The sequence below is a fragment of the Lepus europaeus genome, chromosome 11 (assembly GCF_033115175.1).
Source record: "Lepus europaeus isolate LE1 chromosome 11, mLepTim1.pri, whole genome shotgun sequence".
In the NCBI taxonomy this organism is placed as follows: domain Eukaryota; kingdom Metazoa; phylum Chordata; class Mammalia; order Lagomorpha; family Leporidae; genus Lepus; species Lepus europaeus.
The window spans coordinates 51,143,587-51,160,406 of record NC_084837.1 but is presented as its reverse complement, the minus strand read 5'-3'; the positions used below and the strand labels follow the sequence as shown (position 1 = coordinate 51,160,406).

The 16,820-nt window shown below is 51.8% G+C and overlaps 1 protein-coding gene across 1 annotated transcript in view; it reads right to left on the bottom strand.

The window, feature by feature from the left end:
* SLC7A8 (solute carrier family 7 member 8) overlaps window positions 1-16,820 on the bottom strand; it is a 59,038-nt gene that overhangs the window by 11,263 nt on the left and 30,955 nt on the right. The window contains exon 4 of the mRNA XM_062205434.1: window positions 1,257-1,382. Coding sequence (XP_062061418.1) covers window positions 1,257-1,382 — 126 coding nt within the window. The remainder of the gene's footprint in view (window positions 1-1,256; window positions 1,383-16,820) is intronic.

Here is a 16,820-nt window from a genome sequence, read left to right as displayed (position 1 = left end):
GGAAGCTGGAGTCAGGAGCCGGAAACAGGTATCGAACCCTGGTACGGGATGCAAGTGTCTTAACCACGAGGCCAAATGCCTGCTCCTCGAATGTTCCTTTTTTAAAAGGCAAAGTCAGTTGGAAGGAAAGGCCTGGGTAAACTGGGAGGTTTGGCTTGTTGAGCTTTGGAAATGCCGGGCTGGAGTCACTGATAGTCTCTTGACCACTTCCTTAATCTAAGTTTGTCTTCAGGAACAATGCATCAAAAACAACTAACCCTCAAACACAAGCTGTAGTAGGTCAAGCTTGTTTTGTTTGCTTTGTCAATATCCTCCTCCTATCTCTCTCTCTAAGGTATGTGTTGGTCTCCTTTTCCAGGGCACACATTCCCGGAGAACAGGGTTTTTTGTTTTTGTTTTTTAAGCAAAAGAGCCTTTGGGTTGCCATCCCAGCCCCTCGGCACAGTGTTCTGCACGTAGTGGGCCTCATAAAGGCTGCTGACGGAGCTTGTAATGCGACAGAAAAACTGTGTTTTTATGTATTCTTCTATAATCCAGCCTTTGGACAGGAAATAAGATTAGAGTGGCCAGGAGAAAGAGCTGAGAGACTCACTATCAGTGATTTCCTGGAGTCCAAATAGCTAAAAACAACACAACCTGCTAAAGGAGTTCATCCAACTGATTAAAATACTCAGACACACTATACAGCAGAAACGTGCTTCCTGGAGGCGAGTCCGGCTCCCTAGGCTGCCTTTAGGGCTAAGGGCAGGTGGGAGGCTTCTCTGTTTGTCATCTGATTTTCTCCATGGGGCTGTGAGGCTGAGCAGGGCATAGTGGTGCCACCGGTCCCATGGAAACCAAATACAGACTCGGCCTTGGAAAGGACCAAATCCAGTGGGGAATGTTGGCAGGGGTCCCAGGAATGTAGAGCTCTCCCTTGAAGAGTTTATTAGTAATTTTGAAACATATAAAAAGTCTCCTCCTTTGTCTTCCTTTAAGATAAAGGACAAGAGTCCCTGGGATATAGGAGTCCAGAGATCTGGGGTCTTTCACCAGCCCTGCTAGAGCCCAGAGTCCAGCAGGAGCCAGACCTTGGGAAACTAGAGGGTGTGTTCCCTTTCCCCAGCCACCCTGGGGGAATTGGCTCGTCCTCCCCTTTGTCACGCAAATGGAGAAGTCATCCCAGGCCAGCACAGAGAAGGCAGGATGTGCACACTTGCAATGACAGTGTGAGGGGTATGTGCATGCTGGGACAGGGAGCGAGCCCAGTCACTCACCTTTGCATATCTGCACAACCCCCATGATGATGATGAGGGCCAGGGCCAGGAGCTTCCCGGCCGTGAAGATGTCCTGGACGCGGGTGGCCCACCGCACACTGGAGCAGTTGACCCACGTCAGCAGCACTGAAATGACAGACCCCAGACACCCCCTCAGGGGCCAGCCAAGGCCGCAGACAGACCCCCTACAGCACAGAAGCTCCAGAGGTTGGGATTGGAACTTTGAGCCAAACATCCCCCAGGCTTACCCAGTGACTAGAAACTTTGGCCAGGTTAATGGGTTACAAATGGGGATTAAGTGCTCCAAATTAGAGCTTGGCCAGGGCGTGCCCTGCCTGGGGCTGCTGGCCAGAAGTAGGCATGAGAAGTGCAGGCACAGGCTTTAGGGGGAAAACTCAGCGCCCAAGCAGGGTGTGAATATAGGAGGCTTGCCTTCAAGTGGATCCTCTGTCACCTGCCTAAGCCCGATTCTGGGGGTAAGAGTTTAGAGGAACCTTCTGCTATCAAGATCTCATCAGCGCTGAGTAAAATTCACCTTTTAAGTGTGCGGTTTGATGAGCTTTGACAGCGACATTTAATCGTTTAATCACTACCACAGTCAATACACAGAACACTCGCACCACTCCCAAAAGCTCTCCAGTGTTGTGCTCCCTCACACTCAGTCACTCCTCTTCCCCTATCTCTGGAAACTACCAGTTTTGCTTTTTCCAGAAGGTTTCATAAATAGAGCATATAATCCTTAGGCTTTTGTGTCTGGTTTCTTTTTTTAGCTTATTAATTGATTTCTTATTTGAAAGGCAGAGTTACAGAGAGAGAGAGAGAGATCTTCATCCACTGGTTCACTCTCCAAATGGTCGCAATGGCAAAGGCTGGGTCAGGCTGAAGCCAGGAACCAGGAACTCCATCTGGTCTACCACGTGGGGGCAAGGGCCCAAGTACTTTGACTATTCTCTACTCCCTTCTCAGGCACAACAGCAGAGAGCTAGATTGGAAATAGGGCAGTGGGGACTCTAACCGGCACTCACATGGAATGCTGGTATCACGGAGGCAGCCTAACCCACTGTGCCACAACCCTGGCCCCGGTTTCTTTCACTTAACAAAATGCTTTGAGATCTGCCTGTGTTACTGCATATATTAGCAATTCGTTCCTTGTTATTGTCAACTCAGTTTCATTATGTGAATGCATCAGCTTGTTTCTCCATTCACCAGTTGCTGGACACTTGGTTACTCCTCCGTTGTAGGTGATTATATGAATAAAGCTGTTACAAACACAGAGACGTCTCTGCATGATTCAGAGGCTTCTGAGTTGGGATTTCATTTCTCTTGAGTAACCAGGAATAGGACTCTGAGTCATATGGTAAATATGTTTGCCTTTATAAGAAATTGTTAGGGGTCGGAGTTCTGGTGCTGCAAGTTAAGCCACTGCCAGCAATCTAAACATCCCATACTGGAGTGCTGGTGAGTCCTGGCTGCTCTGCTTCTGATCCAGCTCCCTGGTAATGCACCCAGGAAAGCAGCAGAAGATGGCCCAGGTGCTTGAGCACTGCCACCCATGTGGGAGACAGACCAGGATGGAGGTCCAGGCTCCTGGGTTTGGCCTAGCACAGCCCTGGCCTTGGTGGCCATTAGGGGATTGAACTGCTGGTTGGAAGATCTGCTAAAAGAAACTGCTAAGTTCTTTTCCGAAGTGGCTTTGCACCCCTACCTGCAGTGAGAGTTCCTGATGTTCTGTACCCGTGCCAACACTTGGTATTGTCAGTTAAAAAAAAAAAAAATCCGGTAGTATTTCAGAGGTTTCGATTTTCATTTCCCTCATGACTAGGATGCTGAGTCCACATGTGCTGGCTGGCCATCGCTCTGCACATCTGCAGCAGCGTGGGAGGTCTTTAACTCTGGCTCCTTGCCACAGAAATCCCAACAATGTGGCTAAGAGCTGAGGCTGAACACTGGGAGGGAGGCGCTCTATCTGCTCGACCAATCTTAGGCCCAGGCAGCCAGGGGGTATCCAGTTTCCTGATGGCTGTGAAAAGGTTAATAAAGGGGAACAACACAAACAACCCTTCTCCTGTCCAGCTCTCCTGAAGCAGTGACAGAGCTCAGAAGGTACACATCAGTTGGGTAGAAAGCTCGAGGCCATTTCTGCCTCCTCAAGTGACGTCAGTCCCTGTCCCACACTGTGCTCTTACCTTCCTGGTATTTCCCAACTGTACTCAGTTCTGAGAACATGTGAGCAGGGTCGGAAGCTCCTGACATTATCCTCCCTCTGTAACCTTCCTCCATGCCTGGCAGACTCCTCATCTTTCAAGATCCAGCTCAAATGTCACTGCTCTGTGAGTTGTTAAGTTTATTTACTCCTAACGACAAGCCTGCAAGGTAAGACAGATGGCCCTGTGCCTCCTCCCTATAGCAATCTAACTTTGGTATTTCTTTCTTTGTAGTCAAATGATATCCTTCATTTTTTTCCTCTCTCCTTGTAGGCTGGGAGGGCAGGGACTGTGATTTTTCCTGTGTTTCATCCTAAGGCATAAAGTTGGTGCTCAACAAACATTTAGTAAATGAGTAAAGAACATGCCCTCCAACCTCATCTCAGTTAGACATTCCACAATGCAAGCCAATCTCCCTGCTTCCCAGGAAGCGATAGGAGTTATAATCCCCCATTGGTTTCATGGAGCCAAAAGGACAACAGGAAGCTTGATTTCAAGACGAGAAACTCTTGACTCCTCGCAGAGGGGCTGTTATCCAAGATGGTGTCATATAAGGAGAATCAAAACATGTTGTCGGAGGAAGGATTTTAAGTGCCCGAACAGGGAGAACATTTTGTAAATACTTGAATGTTCCAGATGGACAGAGACATCCTGATAAATACACATTTGGTTTATCTTACTCAATTCAATAAGGACTTCAGGATCATGTGGCTGGTGACAATCCAACCCAAATCACTCTAGACAGCTGGGTCAGTGATCTCAGCCTCTCCCCTGGGCCCTGAGACATGCTGGGTACAAAGCTGGGCCCCTGTACCCCGGAATTCAGGCAGGCACAAACAATAGTGGCTGAAGGATTAGACTTGTGAAAGGAAGGAAGGTTAGAAAACAAAACCCATGTGGCTCAGAGCTGGGGAAGGATTGGAGGATGAGGAACAGGAGCTATGGACCTCCCGCCAAGGGGAGCACAGGGCAGGGTGGGCAGGGAGGGCAGGTGACTAGACAGCGCTTGAGAAAATAAGGGCAGAAAATAAGGGTACCGCAAAGAAATTCCCTCTCCCCCAAGCAGCAGGTGGAATGTGGCCACCTCCAGGTGTGCTGGGATAGGAGCGTCCACTCCTCTCTTTACAAGACGGGCCTTGTCCGGGCAGACAGAGAGGCTGCCTTGGTTGAGATGGTGAAGGACAGGGAGCAAAGCTCTGCCAAGTAACCTTGCTGCGTCTTCTGTCCCTACTGACCTTATCTCTGCAACTTCACAGCAACCCAGCCCTTGACTAATATTTAACCTCTCACCCTCACAGCCATCTTTCAGAAACAAAGAGGAATTTGGAAAATGAGGTAGATAGGCAGGCCACTTGTGATGCCTGATCTCCCTGGAAGGAGGGCTGTGCAGACCCCCGGGCTGACGCTTCCCCCACTTCCCTGGCAATCGCAGTCCTGTGATTGCAGCATGTGACAGAGGAGAAAGAAGGCTCCTGGTACCACAGGACAGCGTCTCTCCCGCGGGCTGAAACCTGAGCCTCCATCTAGAGAGGAAAGGTCAGCGAATGCAGGCACAGCTTGCAGGGTGCCTGCCAAACCCCTGCTCTGATCAGGAGACCTCATCCTGGGCCAGATTACTAGGTCCCTCTCCCCTACGCCCCTGCTCAGCTAGACCCTGAATTCTGAATGTCGGAGACCCAGCAGCCTCAGGGAGCCACATGTACATCAGGACAATTGGCCACTGCAGCTTGAAATAGGAGGGTTCTGTCCATTCATCCACCTACACACTCACCCATCTGTCCGTCCGTCCATCGTCACCTACTCAGGGCTTATAAATGACACACTCTGCTAGGTGGGGAAATTAGAAATAAGACACAAGGGGGAGCTACATGGTACAGCAGGTTAAGCTGCTGCTTGGGAACCCACATTGCATACCCAAGTACCAGTTTGAGTCCTGGCTACTCTGCTTCCAATCCAGCTCTCTGCTAATGTGCCTGGGAAGTAATAGCGGATGACTCAAGTCTTGAGTTTCTGCTACCCACATGGGAGACCCAGATGAAGTCCCCAGCTCTTGGCTTTAGCCTGGCCCAGCCCAGGCTGTTACAGTCATTTGGGAATGTGAATCAGAAGGAAGATCCCAGCCAGCGCCGTGGCTCAGTAGGCTAATCCTCTGCCTTGCAGTGCCGGCACACCGGGTTCTAGTCCCGGTCAGGGCGCTGGATTTTGTCCCGGTTGCCCCTCTTCCAGGCCAGCTCTCTGCTGTGGCCCGGGAGTGCAGTGGAGGATGGCCCAAGTGCTTGGGCCCTGCACCTGCACAGGAGACCAGGAGAGGCACCTGGCTCCTGGCTTCAGATCAGTGCGATGTGCCAGCCACAGTGGCCATTGGAGGGTGAACCAACGGCAAAAAGGAAGACCTTTCTCTGTCTCTCTCTCTCTGACTGTTCACTCTGCCTGTCAAAAAAAAAAAAAAAAAAAGGAAGCTCCCTCTCTCTGTCACTCTTTCAAAAAACAAACAAACAAAACAGGACAAGTCCTTGCCCCCAGTTAGTTGCCAGTGTAGTGCAATGAGGAAGCTGAGTGAGCTCTGAGATGTCCACAAAACAATGTGGTGATGGCAGAACTACTCATGGGAGCTGGTGGGCAACCATTAGGAGCCCCTAACTCAGCCCAGGGAAATCAGAGATACTTCCCCTGAGAGGAGGAGATCCTAGCAACATGGAGAGTTGTATTATTGTGTTCCAACTGGACAAATTGAAAAGGCAAAGACTCTGGCTCTTGGGCATTGCAATCAAGCTGTGGGAGTTCTGGGGTGTCTGCAGAGGCCCCTGTGGAATTCCAGGCTCCTCTGTATTGGGCGTTTTCTACCCTCTGTCTTTTGTTTCCTAGACTAAAAAAAATTTTATATATCTATGATGTGAAGTCTATCAAGAAGAGACTTCAAGAAGATGAAGTCAGGGATTGTTTACTTAACCTGCCTGGTACAAAGAACTCAACATCAGGTGACAGGAGAGGTGCAGAGTAAGGCAGCCAGGAGGCGGACACTCAGATCACCAATCTGGTGGCCTGCTCAGAGCCCAAGGTCTCTCACAGCCACGTAGGAGAGATGAGCTCAAGACTTCCTACCCATGGAACAGGACTGGTAGAGAGAGCAGGGTCCCTGCTGCCAACCTGGAACTTGTCTGCCCATCATGGAGGGGTGGGTAAATCCTGCCTCCTGCAGAGCAAGCCCCCTCAGGACCGACCTCCCCCACCCCTCCCAAGCCCTGACTTTCAGACTTTGATCTACAGGAATCACAGGAAGCCTGTCCTTCATTTCCTCCCTAGGACAATGACAGCAGACCTCCTGGGGTCTTGGGAAGGCAGAATAATGGCCATCCCAGAGAGGTCAACATTCTAATCTCTGCAATTTGCAAACATGATTCAGTTAAGGGTCTTGAGATGGGCAGATTCTCCTGGGTTATCCAAGAGAACCCAGTGTAACTCAGGAGTCCTTACAAGTGGGAGACAGGAGTTACCAACGGAGATGTGTGACACAGAGGTGGGAGAGCTAGAGAGGCTTGCCGATGCTATTCTACTACTATTGGCCTTGAAGGAGAAAACCTCCCAGCCAAAGAATACCGGAGGCCCCTACATGCTGGAGGAGACACGGGAACAATTCTCTCCAGAGTCGACAGAGAGAACAAAATCATTCCCACACCTGAGTTTAGGAGTTCTGACCTCCAGGTCGCCAAAATACGTAGTGATGAACTTTGCAGTAATCTGTTATGGTCACAATAGGAAAGGAACACAGGGACAGACTAGGGGCAAGACCAGAAAGCGGTGGCACACCCTTAAAGAGAAAAGCTTTCAAAGCGCAACCAGGAAGCACACGCCGAGAGGCCCAGGGGGTGTCTGTCCACAGACTCTGCAGGACTCCAGGAGGAGGGAAGCAGAGGGCCTCTCAGGAAGTGGGGAGCAAAGGCAAGGTCTCCAAGGTGCTCGTCTAGCTGGCCAACTCCTCCAGCTCCCGGCTCCAGCTGGGATCCCGTGGCAGGAGTATCGCCTCCTCTTCCTGCCCCTGGTCATTCCGCACACTCACAGACAGGCTTGCCCTTCCTAACCCTGCCCTGATTTTCCTCCCTCCTCCCTTCACAGAACTTCAGCACAAGACACACTGTCACTCCTTCATCTAATCCCAGGTTTCCCTCAGTCACCTCCATATCCTACACAACTTCAGGCACATGTACACAACCCACATACACACTTTTTTTTTTTTGACAGGTAGAGTGGACACTGAGAGAGAGAGACAGAGAGAAAGGTCTTCCTTTTCCGCTGGTTCACCCCACAATGGCTGCCACAGCCGGCACACCGCGCTGATCCGAAGCCAGGAGCCAGGTGCAGGGCCCAAGCACTTGGGCCATCCTCCACTGCACTCCCGGGCCACAGCAGAGAGCTGGCCTGGAAGAGGGGCAACCGGGACAGAATCCGGCGCCCTGACTGGGACCAGAACCCGGTGTGCCGGCGCCGCAGGCGGAGGATTAGCCCATGGAGCCGCAGTGCCGGCCCCCAGATACACACTTAAACGCAGGCCCAAGAGTTAGACTTCTCACTAGGACAGTGGACAGCCAGTATGACTGCAGATGTGATTGCTCTGTCCTTTGTCCCTGGGTTGTGTTGGTCCTCTGAGTTAACTGACCCGAAGCCATAATCAAAGGTCATAAAAGCAGCCGCGGTGGAAAGCCAAGAGGTGACCTTGAGAGTCCCGAGTCGGAGTCCTTTCTCAGGTTGGAGGGTACAGAGGGGACCTACTGTGTACCATCATGTCCTGGACAACACCAAAGACACTGTGGCAGCGCTTGCAGTGGGATTTTTCTAGGCTGGGTCAGCCCAACCTGGTTCAGTGGATAGCGAGGGATATGAGGTTAAGGGATTACACAGGTAAGAACAGGAACAACCATGGGGAGGGGCAGACTTTCACCTTAAATTAATATATTATAGGGGCCAGCGCTGCGGCGTAGCAGGTAAAGCTGCCGTCTGCAGTGCCTGCATCCCATATCGGCGCTGGTTTGAGTCCCGGCTACCCACTTTCGATCCAGCTCTCTGCTATGGCCTGGGAAAGCAGTAGAAGACGGCCCAAGTCCTTGGGCCCCTGCATCCACGTGGGAGACCCGGAAGAAGTGCCTGGCTCCTGGCTTCGGATCGGCACAGTTCTGGCTATGGCAGCCAGTTGTGGAGTGAACCAGTGGATGGAAGACCTCTCTCTCTCTCTGTGTAACTCTTTCAAATAAATAAGTAAATCTTTAAATGTATTATAGACTACAGGTAAAAAAAGTCAACTTAAAATTTGATCTCTCTTAGAGTTGGCATTGTGGTGCAGTGGGTTAAGCCTCAGCCTGCAACGCTAGCATCCCACATGGGTGCCAGTTTGAGTCCTAACTGCTCCACTTCTGATCCAGCTCCTTACTAATGTGCCTGGGAAAGCAGTGGAAAATGGTCCAAGTCCTTGGGCCTCTGCACCCATGTGAGATGGAGTTCCTGGCTCCAGCCTGGCCCAGCCTCAGTCATTGTGGCCATTTGGGGAATGAACAAGTAGATGGAAGACCTTTGCCTCTTCCTCTCTCTGAAACTCTGCTTTTCAAATAATACATCTCATAGAAAAATAAATAATCTCTATAACACCAGACAGATGAGGCAGTTGTGGAGCTACAACCATCCCAGAGGCAATGCTGGCCCACTCAGAGGCTGCTGCTGGGTCTGACTCTAAGAATTGTGGAACTTGGGGCCAGTGCCGTGGTGCACCAGGTTACACTGCCATCTGGGAGGCCCACTTCCCATAGTAGAGTGCCAGTCTGAGTCCTGGGTCCCCTGTTCATGATCCAGCTTCCTGGTGAAGTGCCTGAGAAGGCAGCAGGTGATAGCTCAAGTACACTCACACAGGGGAGACCCAGATGGAGTTCCAGGATCCTGGCTTTGGCCTGGCCTCGCCCAGCCCCAGCAGTTGCGGCCATTCAGGGAGTGAACCAGTGGATGGAAGATATTTCTCTCCTTCTCTGTCTCTCCCTCTTCCAAATGAATGAATAAATACATCTTTCCAAAGAAAATGAAAAGAATCATAGAACTTTAGAACTTGAAGAACCCGGCCTAATCATTCATCCTCAAGTAGCCTGGAACAGTTAACTCTGTGCTGCCCTTCCCTCTGTAAAAGGGAGATGAGGTGGTCCATGTTCCTCCTGTGAGAACACCTTGTGTTTTGCTGTGTAAAACACTAAGTAGTTATTTGTCTCGTTCATTGTCACTAGAACTCAAAAAAGAGGACATGATTTGCTTAGGACGGATCATGGGGTGAAGCGGAGCAGCCGGGCCAGGAAGTGGTGTGGAGGGCCCGGAGACCATTCACACATCATGCATGGCTGCATGGCTGTTTCTCCTTCCCCTAAGGAAACTCACAAAGCCCAGGTTATCCCTGCAGACCCTGGAGGATCACATTTTTTGTTTGTTTGGTTTAATATTTTACTTGAAAGGCAAAGTTACAGAGAGGCAGAGGCAGAGAGAAAGTTAGAGAGAGAGAGATCTTCCATCTGCTGGTTCATTCCCCAGATGGTTTCAATGGCTGGAGCTGTGCCAAGTGATGCCAGGAGTCTGGAGCATTGTCCAGGTATCTCATGTGGGTGCAGGGCCCGAGATTTGGGCCGTCTTCTGCTGGTTTCCCAGCTGGATTGGAAGTGGAGCAGCTGGGACTCAAACTGGCACCCATGATGGGATGCTGGCACTGCAGGTGGATGTTACCCACTATGTCACAGCGCCGGGCCCCTGGAGGACCCTTTTCAAGTGCTCCTTTGTTCCTGTTCATAGGTCTCTGGCTTTTCTCACCAAGCTGGGCCAGCAAAGGGTCATTTTGTGCCTTCCTCTGAGGGCCAGGGAATACTTTCCCGCACAGATCTCCAAACCCATCTCATCGCTTTTGCCAAGCCAGCTGCTGCTCCGTGTACCACCGTTTGGGGTTAAAAGTTGGGATGTGGCCATCTGGTCAAGGGCCAGACTGGCTGATAGGAGAACGTGCTGAGAGCGAGCCAGCTGGCAGTCTCCTTGCACCCGAGTGTTGGCCTTAGAGACAGACAATCAGTCCACTCTGGGGCAGAGCCAGGCAAGGCTGCAAAGACCCAGAACCACATCTCACACGTGAGAGAATCAAGACCCCAACTGGCCAGTGTAGCAGCTCAATAGGCTAATTTTCCGCCTATGGTGCCAGCACCCCGGGTTCTAGTCCCAGTTGGGGCGCCGGATTCTGTCCCGGTTGCTCCTCTTCCAGTCCAGCTCTCTGCTGTGGCCTGGGAAGGCAGTGGAGGATAGCCCAAGTGCTTGGGCCCTGCACCCGCATGGGAGACCAGGAGAAGCACCTGGCTCCCGGCTTCAGTTCAGTGAGGTGTGCCGGCCACAGCGGCCATTGGTGGGTGAACCAACGGAAAAGGAAGACCTTTCTCCCTGTCTCTCTCTCGCTCTCACTGTCTAACTCTGCCTGTCAAAAAAAAAAAAAAAAAAGACCCCAACTTACTAGTGTCAAAGACGAGCCTGGGATGGGTCCCTGACTCCCAGCCACCAGTTCTGCCACCCACCCAGCCCTCCTCTCATCATATACATTTGCTCGTCTTCCCTTCACCTACTCTTCTTTCATTATTATTATTATTATTATTATTATTTTGACAGGCAGAGTGGACAGTGAGAGAGAGAAAGAAAGGTCTTCCTTTGCCGTTGGTTCACCCTCCAATGACTGCCATGGCCGGCGCGCTACGGCCGGCGCATCGCACTGATCCGAAGCCAGGAGCCAGGTGCTTCTCCTGGTCTCTCATGCAAGTGCAGGGCCCAAGGACTTGGGCCATCCTCCACTGCACTCCTGGGCCACAGCAGAGAGCTGGACTGGAAGAGGGGCAACCGGGACAGAATCCGGCGCCCCGACCAGGACTAGAACCCGGGGTGCCGGCGCCGCAGGCGGAGGATTAGCCTATTGAGCCACGGTGCCGACCCCCTTCACCTACTCTTACATTCTCTCTCCGCACTCCTGTCAGTGGAACCCACGGTCACTGCTGTGGGGCCTCTTGGGGCTCTGGTCTGGCCCCAACAAGGACGGAGCCAGCACCGAAAAAGTGTTAGACGAAGAAGGCTTTCCACCAGGAACCTAAACAACTTGTTTCTCCACCTTGTGTCCCTGCCCGCCAGAGCCCTTGGCAAGGTCACCAGCATGCCTTCCCTCCAAACTCAGGGACCTGCGTTGGGATGAGGCGGGCTCACCCATGGCTCGGGAGTGAGCTGGTGGCTCCTGGGAAAGGCTTGTTTCCCTTAACAGTTCCAGAAGCAGCCTGGCCTCCTCCCGGTTTCCTCAGATAAGGGAGAGTAAGTGATAGAAAGGACAGATGGTGGGGCAGACAAGCAAAGCGCGGGAGGGGGGCAAGGGAGGCGGGCAGCAACGTGGCCGAGTGAGAAAGAGCAGAACAGAGAGAGAGAGGCGCTAGGGCAGCTAACCGGAAAGACGGAATGCACTGAGGACAGGCCTTGGAAAAGTAAGCCGTGACGCCACTTTGCAGAAATCAGGACAGCCTGTTCCTCTCCTGAACTTCAAAATAAGCACCTTGCCGGGATGCAGCGCCGCCCTCGCCAACAGCCGAAGGCTTCACCTGCAGCTCACGTCGCGGGGCGGCCAGCTCCGAGCCCGCCCCTCGGGGCCGCCCCGGTGGGTGTGGCGACGCCGGGCTCTGCGGTTGGCTGGGCCGCGCTCCTGCACCGCCTCCCCGCTCGCGCCTGGCAGGAACCGCGCACGTGTTTCTAATTGTGGAAAAGCAGCTGGCTTTGGCCCGGCTACCCGCCTTCGTTCTCAGCTCTCCCGGGTAAGCAGTTCCTGGCTGCCAGCAGGCACTGGCAGACAGCGAAAACACAGAACCCTCCGTGACTTCCACCGCATGCCACCCGAGGCTCGGAGAAGGTTCCGGGTCTGCCCGGGCAAGCCGCAGGCTGAGCGAGACCTCCGAGAAGCTTCGGGGGAAGTGGGGTGGGAGTGGGGCAGGAGGGGACGAGCCTCCTAGAAGCCTTCTAGAATCCGGCCCGGCCCCTCCCACCCCTCCCCAGACTTTCTAAACTTAGTGTGGAAAGCCACATTATCCGTCTTCAGGCACCCCGTGGACTTAAAACAAAGGTTTGTAGTATTGTACCTGTCCTATGACTCAGTGGGTGAAAGACGAATAAAAACATCAAAACAGCAACCGGAAAAAAAATATCAAAGCAGCCCTTCCTTAGAAACGCCGCTTTGATCCCCGCTTCTGGGAAGTGCACAATTGCTTTAGAAATAGATCTTGCCTACCCCATTAACGTTTTCCCTGCTCCAGCCCTTTTCATCTCAAGGCACCGACAAAGGCTCAGTCATCTCAGAGCCTCTCTAAGAGGGGAGTGCGCCCTCCTCCAAGGCAAAGCCGAGGAGCTACGGAGGCTGCGGAGGTCCCGAATCCCAAAGCTGCTCCTGCCGCTTCCAGCTAAGCCGCCTCTCCCAACCCCCGCTGCTCCTGCCTTCCCCTCCTCGCTTCCTTCGCTTCCTTCTTATCCTGTCCCCTCTGGTGCCAGCGGCTGGACCTGGCTTTTCTGCTGAATCACCACCGAGGTCGTAGTTCAGCCAAGAAGCCTGAACAGCCAGCTCAGCGTTTTCCAAAAGCTGACTAGTCCTCTTTTCAGCAGAGGCACGTGGTTCTGAGCTGGGCGGGGCTGGGGGAGAAGAGGAGAACTAGGCACCCGGAAAAGCCAGGGGTGACACAGGTGACAAGCCACATGACCTCCCGGAGCCTTGTTTTCACCCTACTCATTGCTTTTTGGGCCCTAGGGCAGGGCTGATGCCCCCAGACACGGAGCAAGGTGGATGGGGTAAGCTCTGTTGGGTGCACCCCAGCTCCTAATGCTAGCTGGGTGTGGGTCCTGGGAGATCTGGTTGGGACTGGTTGGCTATGGGCTCTGTTGGTGTTCACCAAGGGCATAAACCTGGGCCCAGGCTGCAGAGTTTCCCCAAATGGTTCAGTTATAATCCACTATTGAGGACAACCAGTGCTCAAATGGGCTATATTCCCAAATTTTGCCTTTTTTCTGCTCTAAACCTCCCAGTACTTCTAGGCCTCACTCTCATAAGTCTTTCAATTTTTTTTCTTGAGTATATGATATAAATGTGTTAACTTCTTTTTTTTTTTTTTTTTAAGATTTATTTATTTGAAAGGCAGAGCTACAGAGAGAGAGGGGGGGGGGAGAGGCAGAGAAATCCTCTGTCTGCTGGTTCACTCCCCGAATGGCCACAACAGTCAGGGCTGGGCCAGGAGCTTCATCCAGGTCTCCTACGTGGATGCAGGGCCCTAGGTGGCATCGCAGGCAGTGGCTTAACCTGTTATGTACAACACAACGCAGGCCCCAATTTGTTAGCTCTTAAAAGCTACTAAAAGCTCTTAAATTTGTTAGCTCTTAAGAGCAATTAATGGGTGACTTCATATACCCAGGGGCTGGCTCCCCTGGGAAAAACCAAGTGACCCTTTGAAGTCACCAACAAAGGGCCAGAGGAGAATGTGAGCTTCTAGGCTGGTTCAAGAAAGTAGACAAGTTGTTGTCATAACCTGGTGGAAGCTGACCTTCAGGAAACATCCTGTTTCAGGGAACCTCCGTCCTATTCATTATTCTCCCAGCAGGGGTGCACACTCTCTCAGAAACAAACCCCTCGGTCCCCCAATTCCCAGGATGTGGGCTATGGGGACTCACGCTTTGAAGAGACCTCCAGGCTGACAGTCAAAGCTGGAGGCCAGAAGAGGCCCTAGCAAAGTCAGGAAAGAGGAGGAGACCTGGAGCAGGAATTGAAGCGTACTGAAACAGAGGACTTCGACTCCTCAGCCAGTCAGGGGCAAGCACCTGGCCTGAGGGGCCGGCCTGTGGTACAGCGGGTTAAGCTACTACGTCCCTTATGGGTGCCGCCAGGTGCCAGCTGCTCCATTTCTGATCCAGGTCCCTGCTAATGCACCTGAGAAAGCACTGGAAGATGGCTCAAGTGCTTGGACCCTTGCCACCCACGTGGGAGACCCGGATGGAGTTCTAGGCTCCTGGCTTTGACTTGATTCAACACTAGCCACTGCAGCCATTTGGGGAGTGAACTAGGAGATAGAAAATCAATCTCTCTTTCTCTCTCTCTGTAACTCTGCCTTTCAAATAAATAACTCAATCTTACAAAAAAAAAAAAAAAAAAAAAAAAAAAGCCTGTCCGGAGAACAGCCAGGATTTAAACCCGGAAGTGTCTGACACCAGTGCTTCTTTAGGGAGGAAGATCTCTAAAACTCTTGAATTCTCTGGAGTATATGTAGTTGCCTATTATGCTATAGAAACTATAAAACACTGTACCAAAAGTTGTGTTGCGTATTGGAGCTCAAGACTGAGTCTGTATTCCAGAAACATAAAATGAGGATAACAGTGATAGCTCCATGCCCAGAGCTGGAGGCACAAAGAATACTTGGAGGGCTTTTAGGGCACCAAGGGGAAATGGAACTAAAAAGAATGGGCAATTATTCAGTCATTATAGCCAAGAAAATTCAAAAGTACAGGCGATGCCTTTTTCAAGTCCTAGCAATAAATCTTTTTTAAAAATTATTTTTTTGGTTTGTTACTTACTTGAAAGTCAGAGACAGAGAGACTGATCTCCCACCTGCTGGTTCATTATCCAAATGCCAACATTCAAGGCCAGGCTAGGACACAGGCAGAAGCCAAGAACTTGATCTGGGTCTCCTATCTGAGCCATCCCCTGCTGCCTCCCACGATGCCCATCAGCAGAAAACTGGAATAGAGAATGGGGCTGGAACTCAAACCCAGGCACTCTGATAAGGGATGTGGGATCTCAAGCGGTGACATAAGCACTATGCCACCGATTTGGGGAGGGTAGCAAAGGCAGAGGGGCCAACTCAACCAGTCTGAACCACACCAATGAGAAGATATTAAACTACAATCGGGGGGCTGGTGCTATGGCATGTTGGGTAAAGCCAGTGAGCACTGGTTTGAGACCTGGCTGCTCCACTTCTGATCCAGCTCCCTGCTAATGCTCCTGGGAAAGCACTAGAAGATGGCCCAAGTACGTGGGACCCTGCCATCCATGTGGGGGACCCAAATGGATCCAAGGCTCCTGGCTTCAGCCTGGCCCAGCCCCAGCTGTTGTGGCTATTTGGGGAGTGAACCAGTGGATACAAGATCTCTCCCCTCTCCGTCTCTGTAACTCTGCCTTTTAAATAAATACATAAATAAAAGCCTTTTATTTATGTATTTATTTTGAGAGGCAGAGTGGATAGAGAGAGAGAGACAGAGAGAGAAAGGTCTTCCTTTTTGCCGTTGGTTCACCCTCCAATGGCCGCTGCGGATGGCGCATCGTGCTGATCCGAAGCCAGGAGCCAGGTGCTTCTCCTGGTCTCCCGTGTGGGTGCAGGGCCCAAGCACTTGGGCCATCCTCCACTGCTTTCCCGGGCCATAGCAGAGAGCTGGCCTGAAGAGGGGCAACCGGGATAGAATCCGGCGCCCCAACCGGGACTAGAACCCGGTATGCTGGCGCCGCAAGGCGGAGGATTAGCCTGTTAAGCCACAGCGCCGGCCTAAATAAAAATCTTAAAAAGATCAGTGTTGTCCTTGATTATTTCACCTGTAGCCAACAAGAATGTGCCATTCTTTTACCCTTAATCATCAAGTCCTGCCAGCGCTACCTCCTAAGTGCCAAGTACATCTCTCTCTGCCCTGCCACTGCCCCATTGGCATTTCAGGTCATGTTGCCTCTACCCTGGATTCCTGTAGCTGCAGCACTGTAATCAGTTATCTTGCCTCTGACTTTCTCCCCTTGCCAATCAGCATGATGCTTCTAAAATACAAATATGCTAATGCCACTTCTCTGTTGGAAACCCTGCAGGGCCTTCTCATTGCTCTTCCGGGACAGCCCAGTGGTCTTTAGCATTGGCCCATAAGACCCTTCATGATGGGGACCACGCTTCTCTGCACACTTCCGACTTTGCAGCCTATGCCGTGGCTACAGTGAACCTGTAGTCCCCCAAGGGCTGTGTGTTTCCTTGTCCTCACACCTTGGCACCTGTTACCCCTCCTGCAAGAACAGTGTCCCCAGCCCATCCCACTGCACCCTCTTCTTCATGCTGGACATTGCTTGGCTATGTCCAACTGATTTTTTTAGCTTCAACTTACTTTCTTTAACATCAGTACCCTGCCTCCATTTCTCTTACAGCTAGCTCCTTAGATGTTGTTTTCCTGGGAAACTCACTCCTTTGAACCAAGATTCCAGAATTATCCATTAGACCATGAGTTCTTTAGAACAGAAATTTGTACCCCAGGCCAGCACAGTACCTGGAGCGGAACA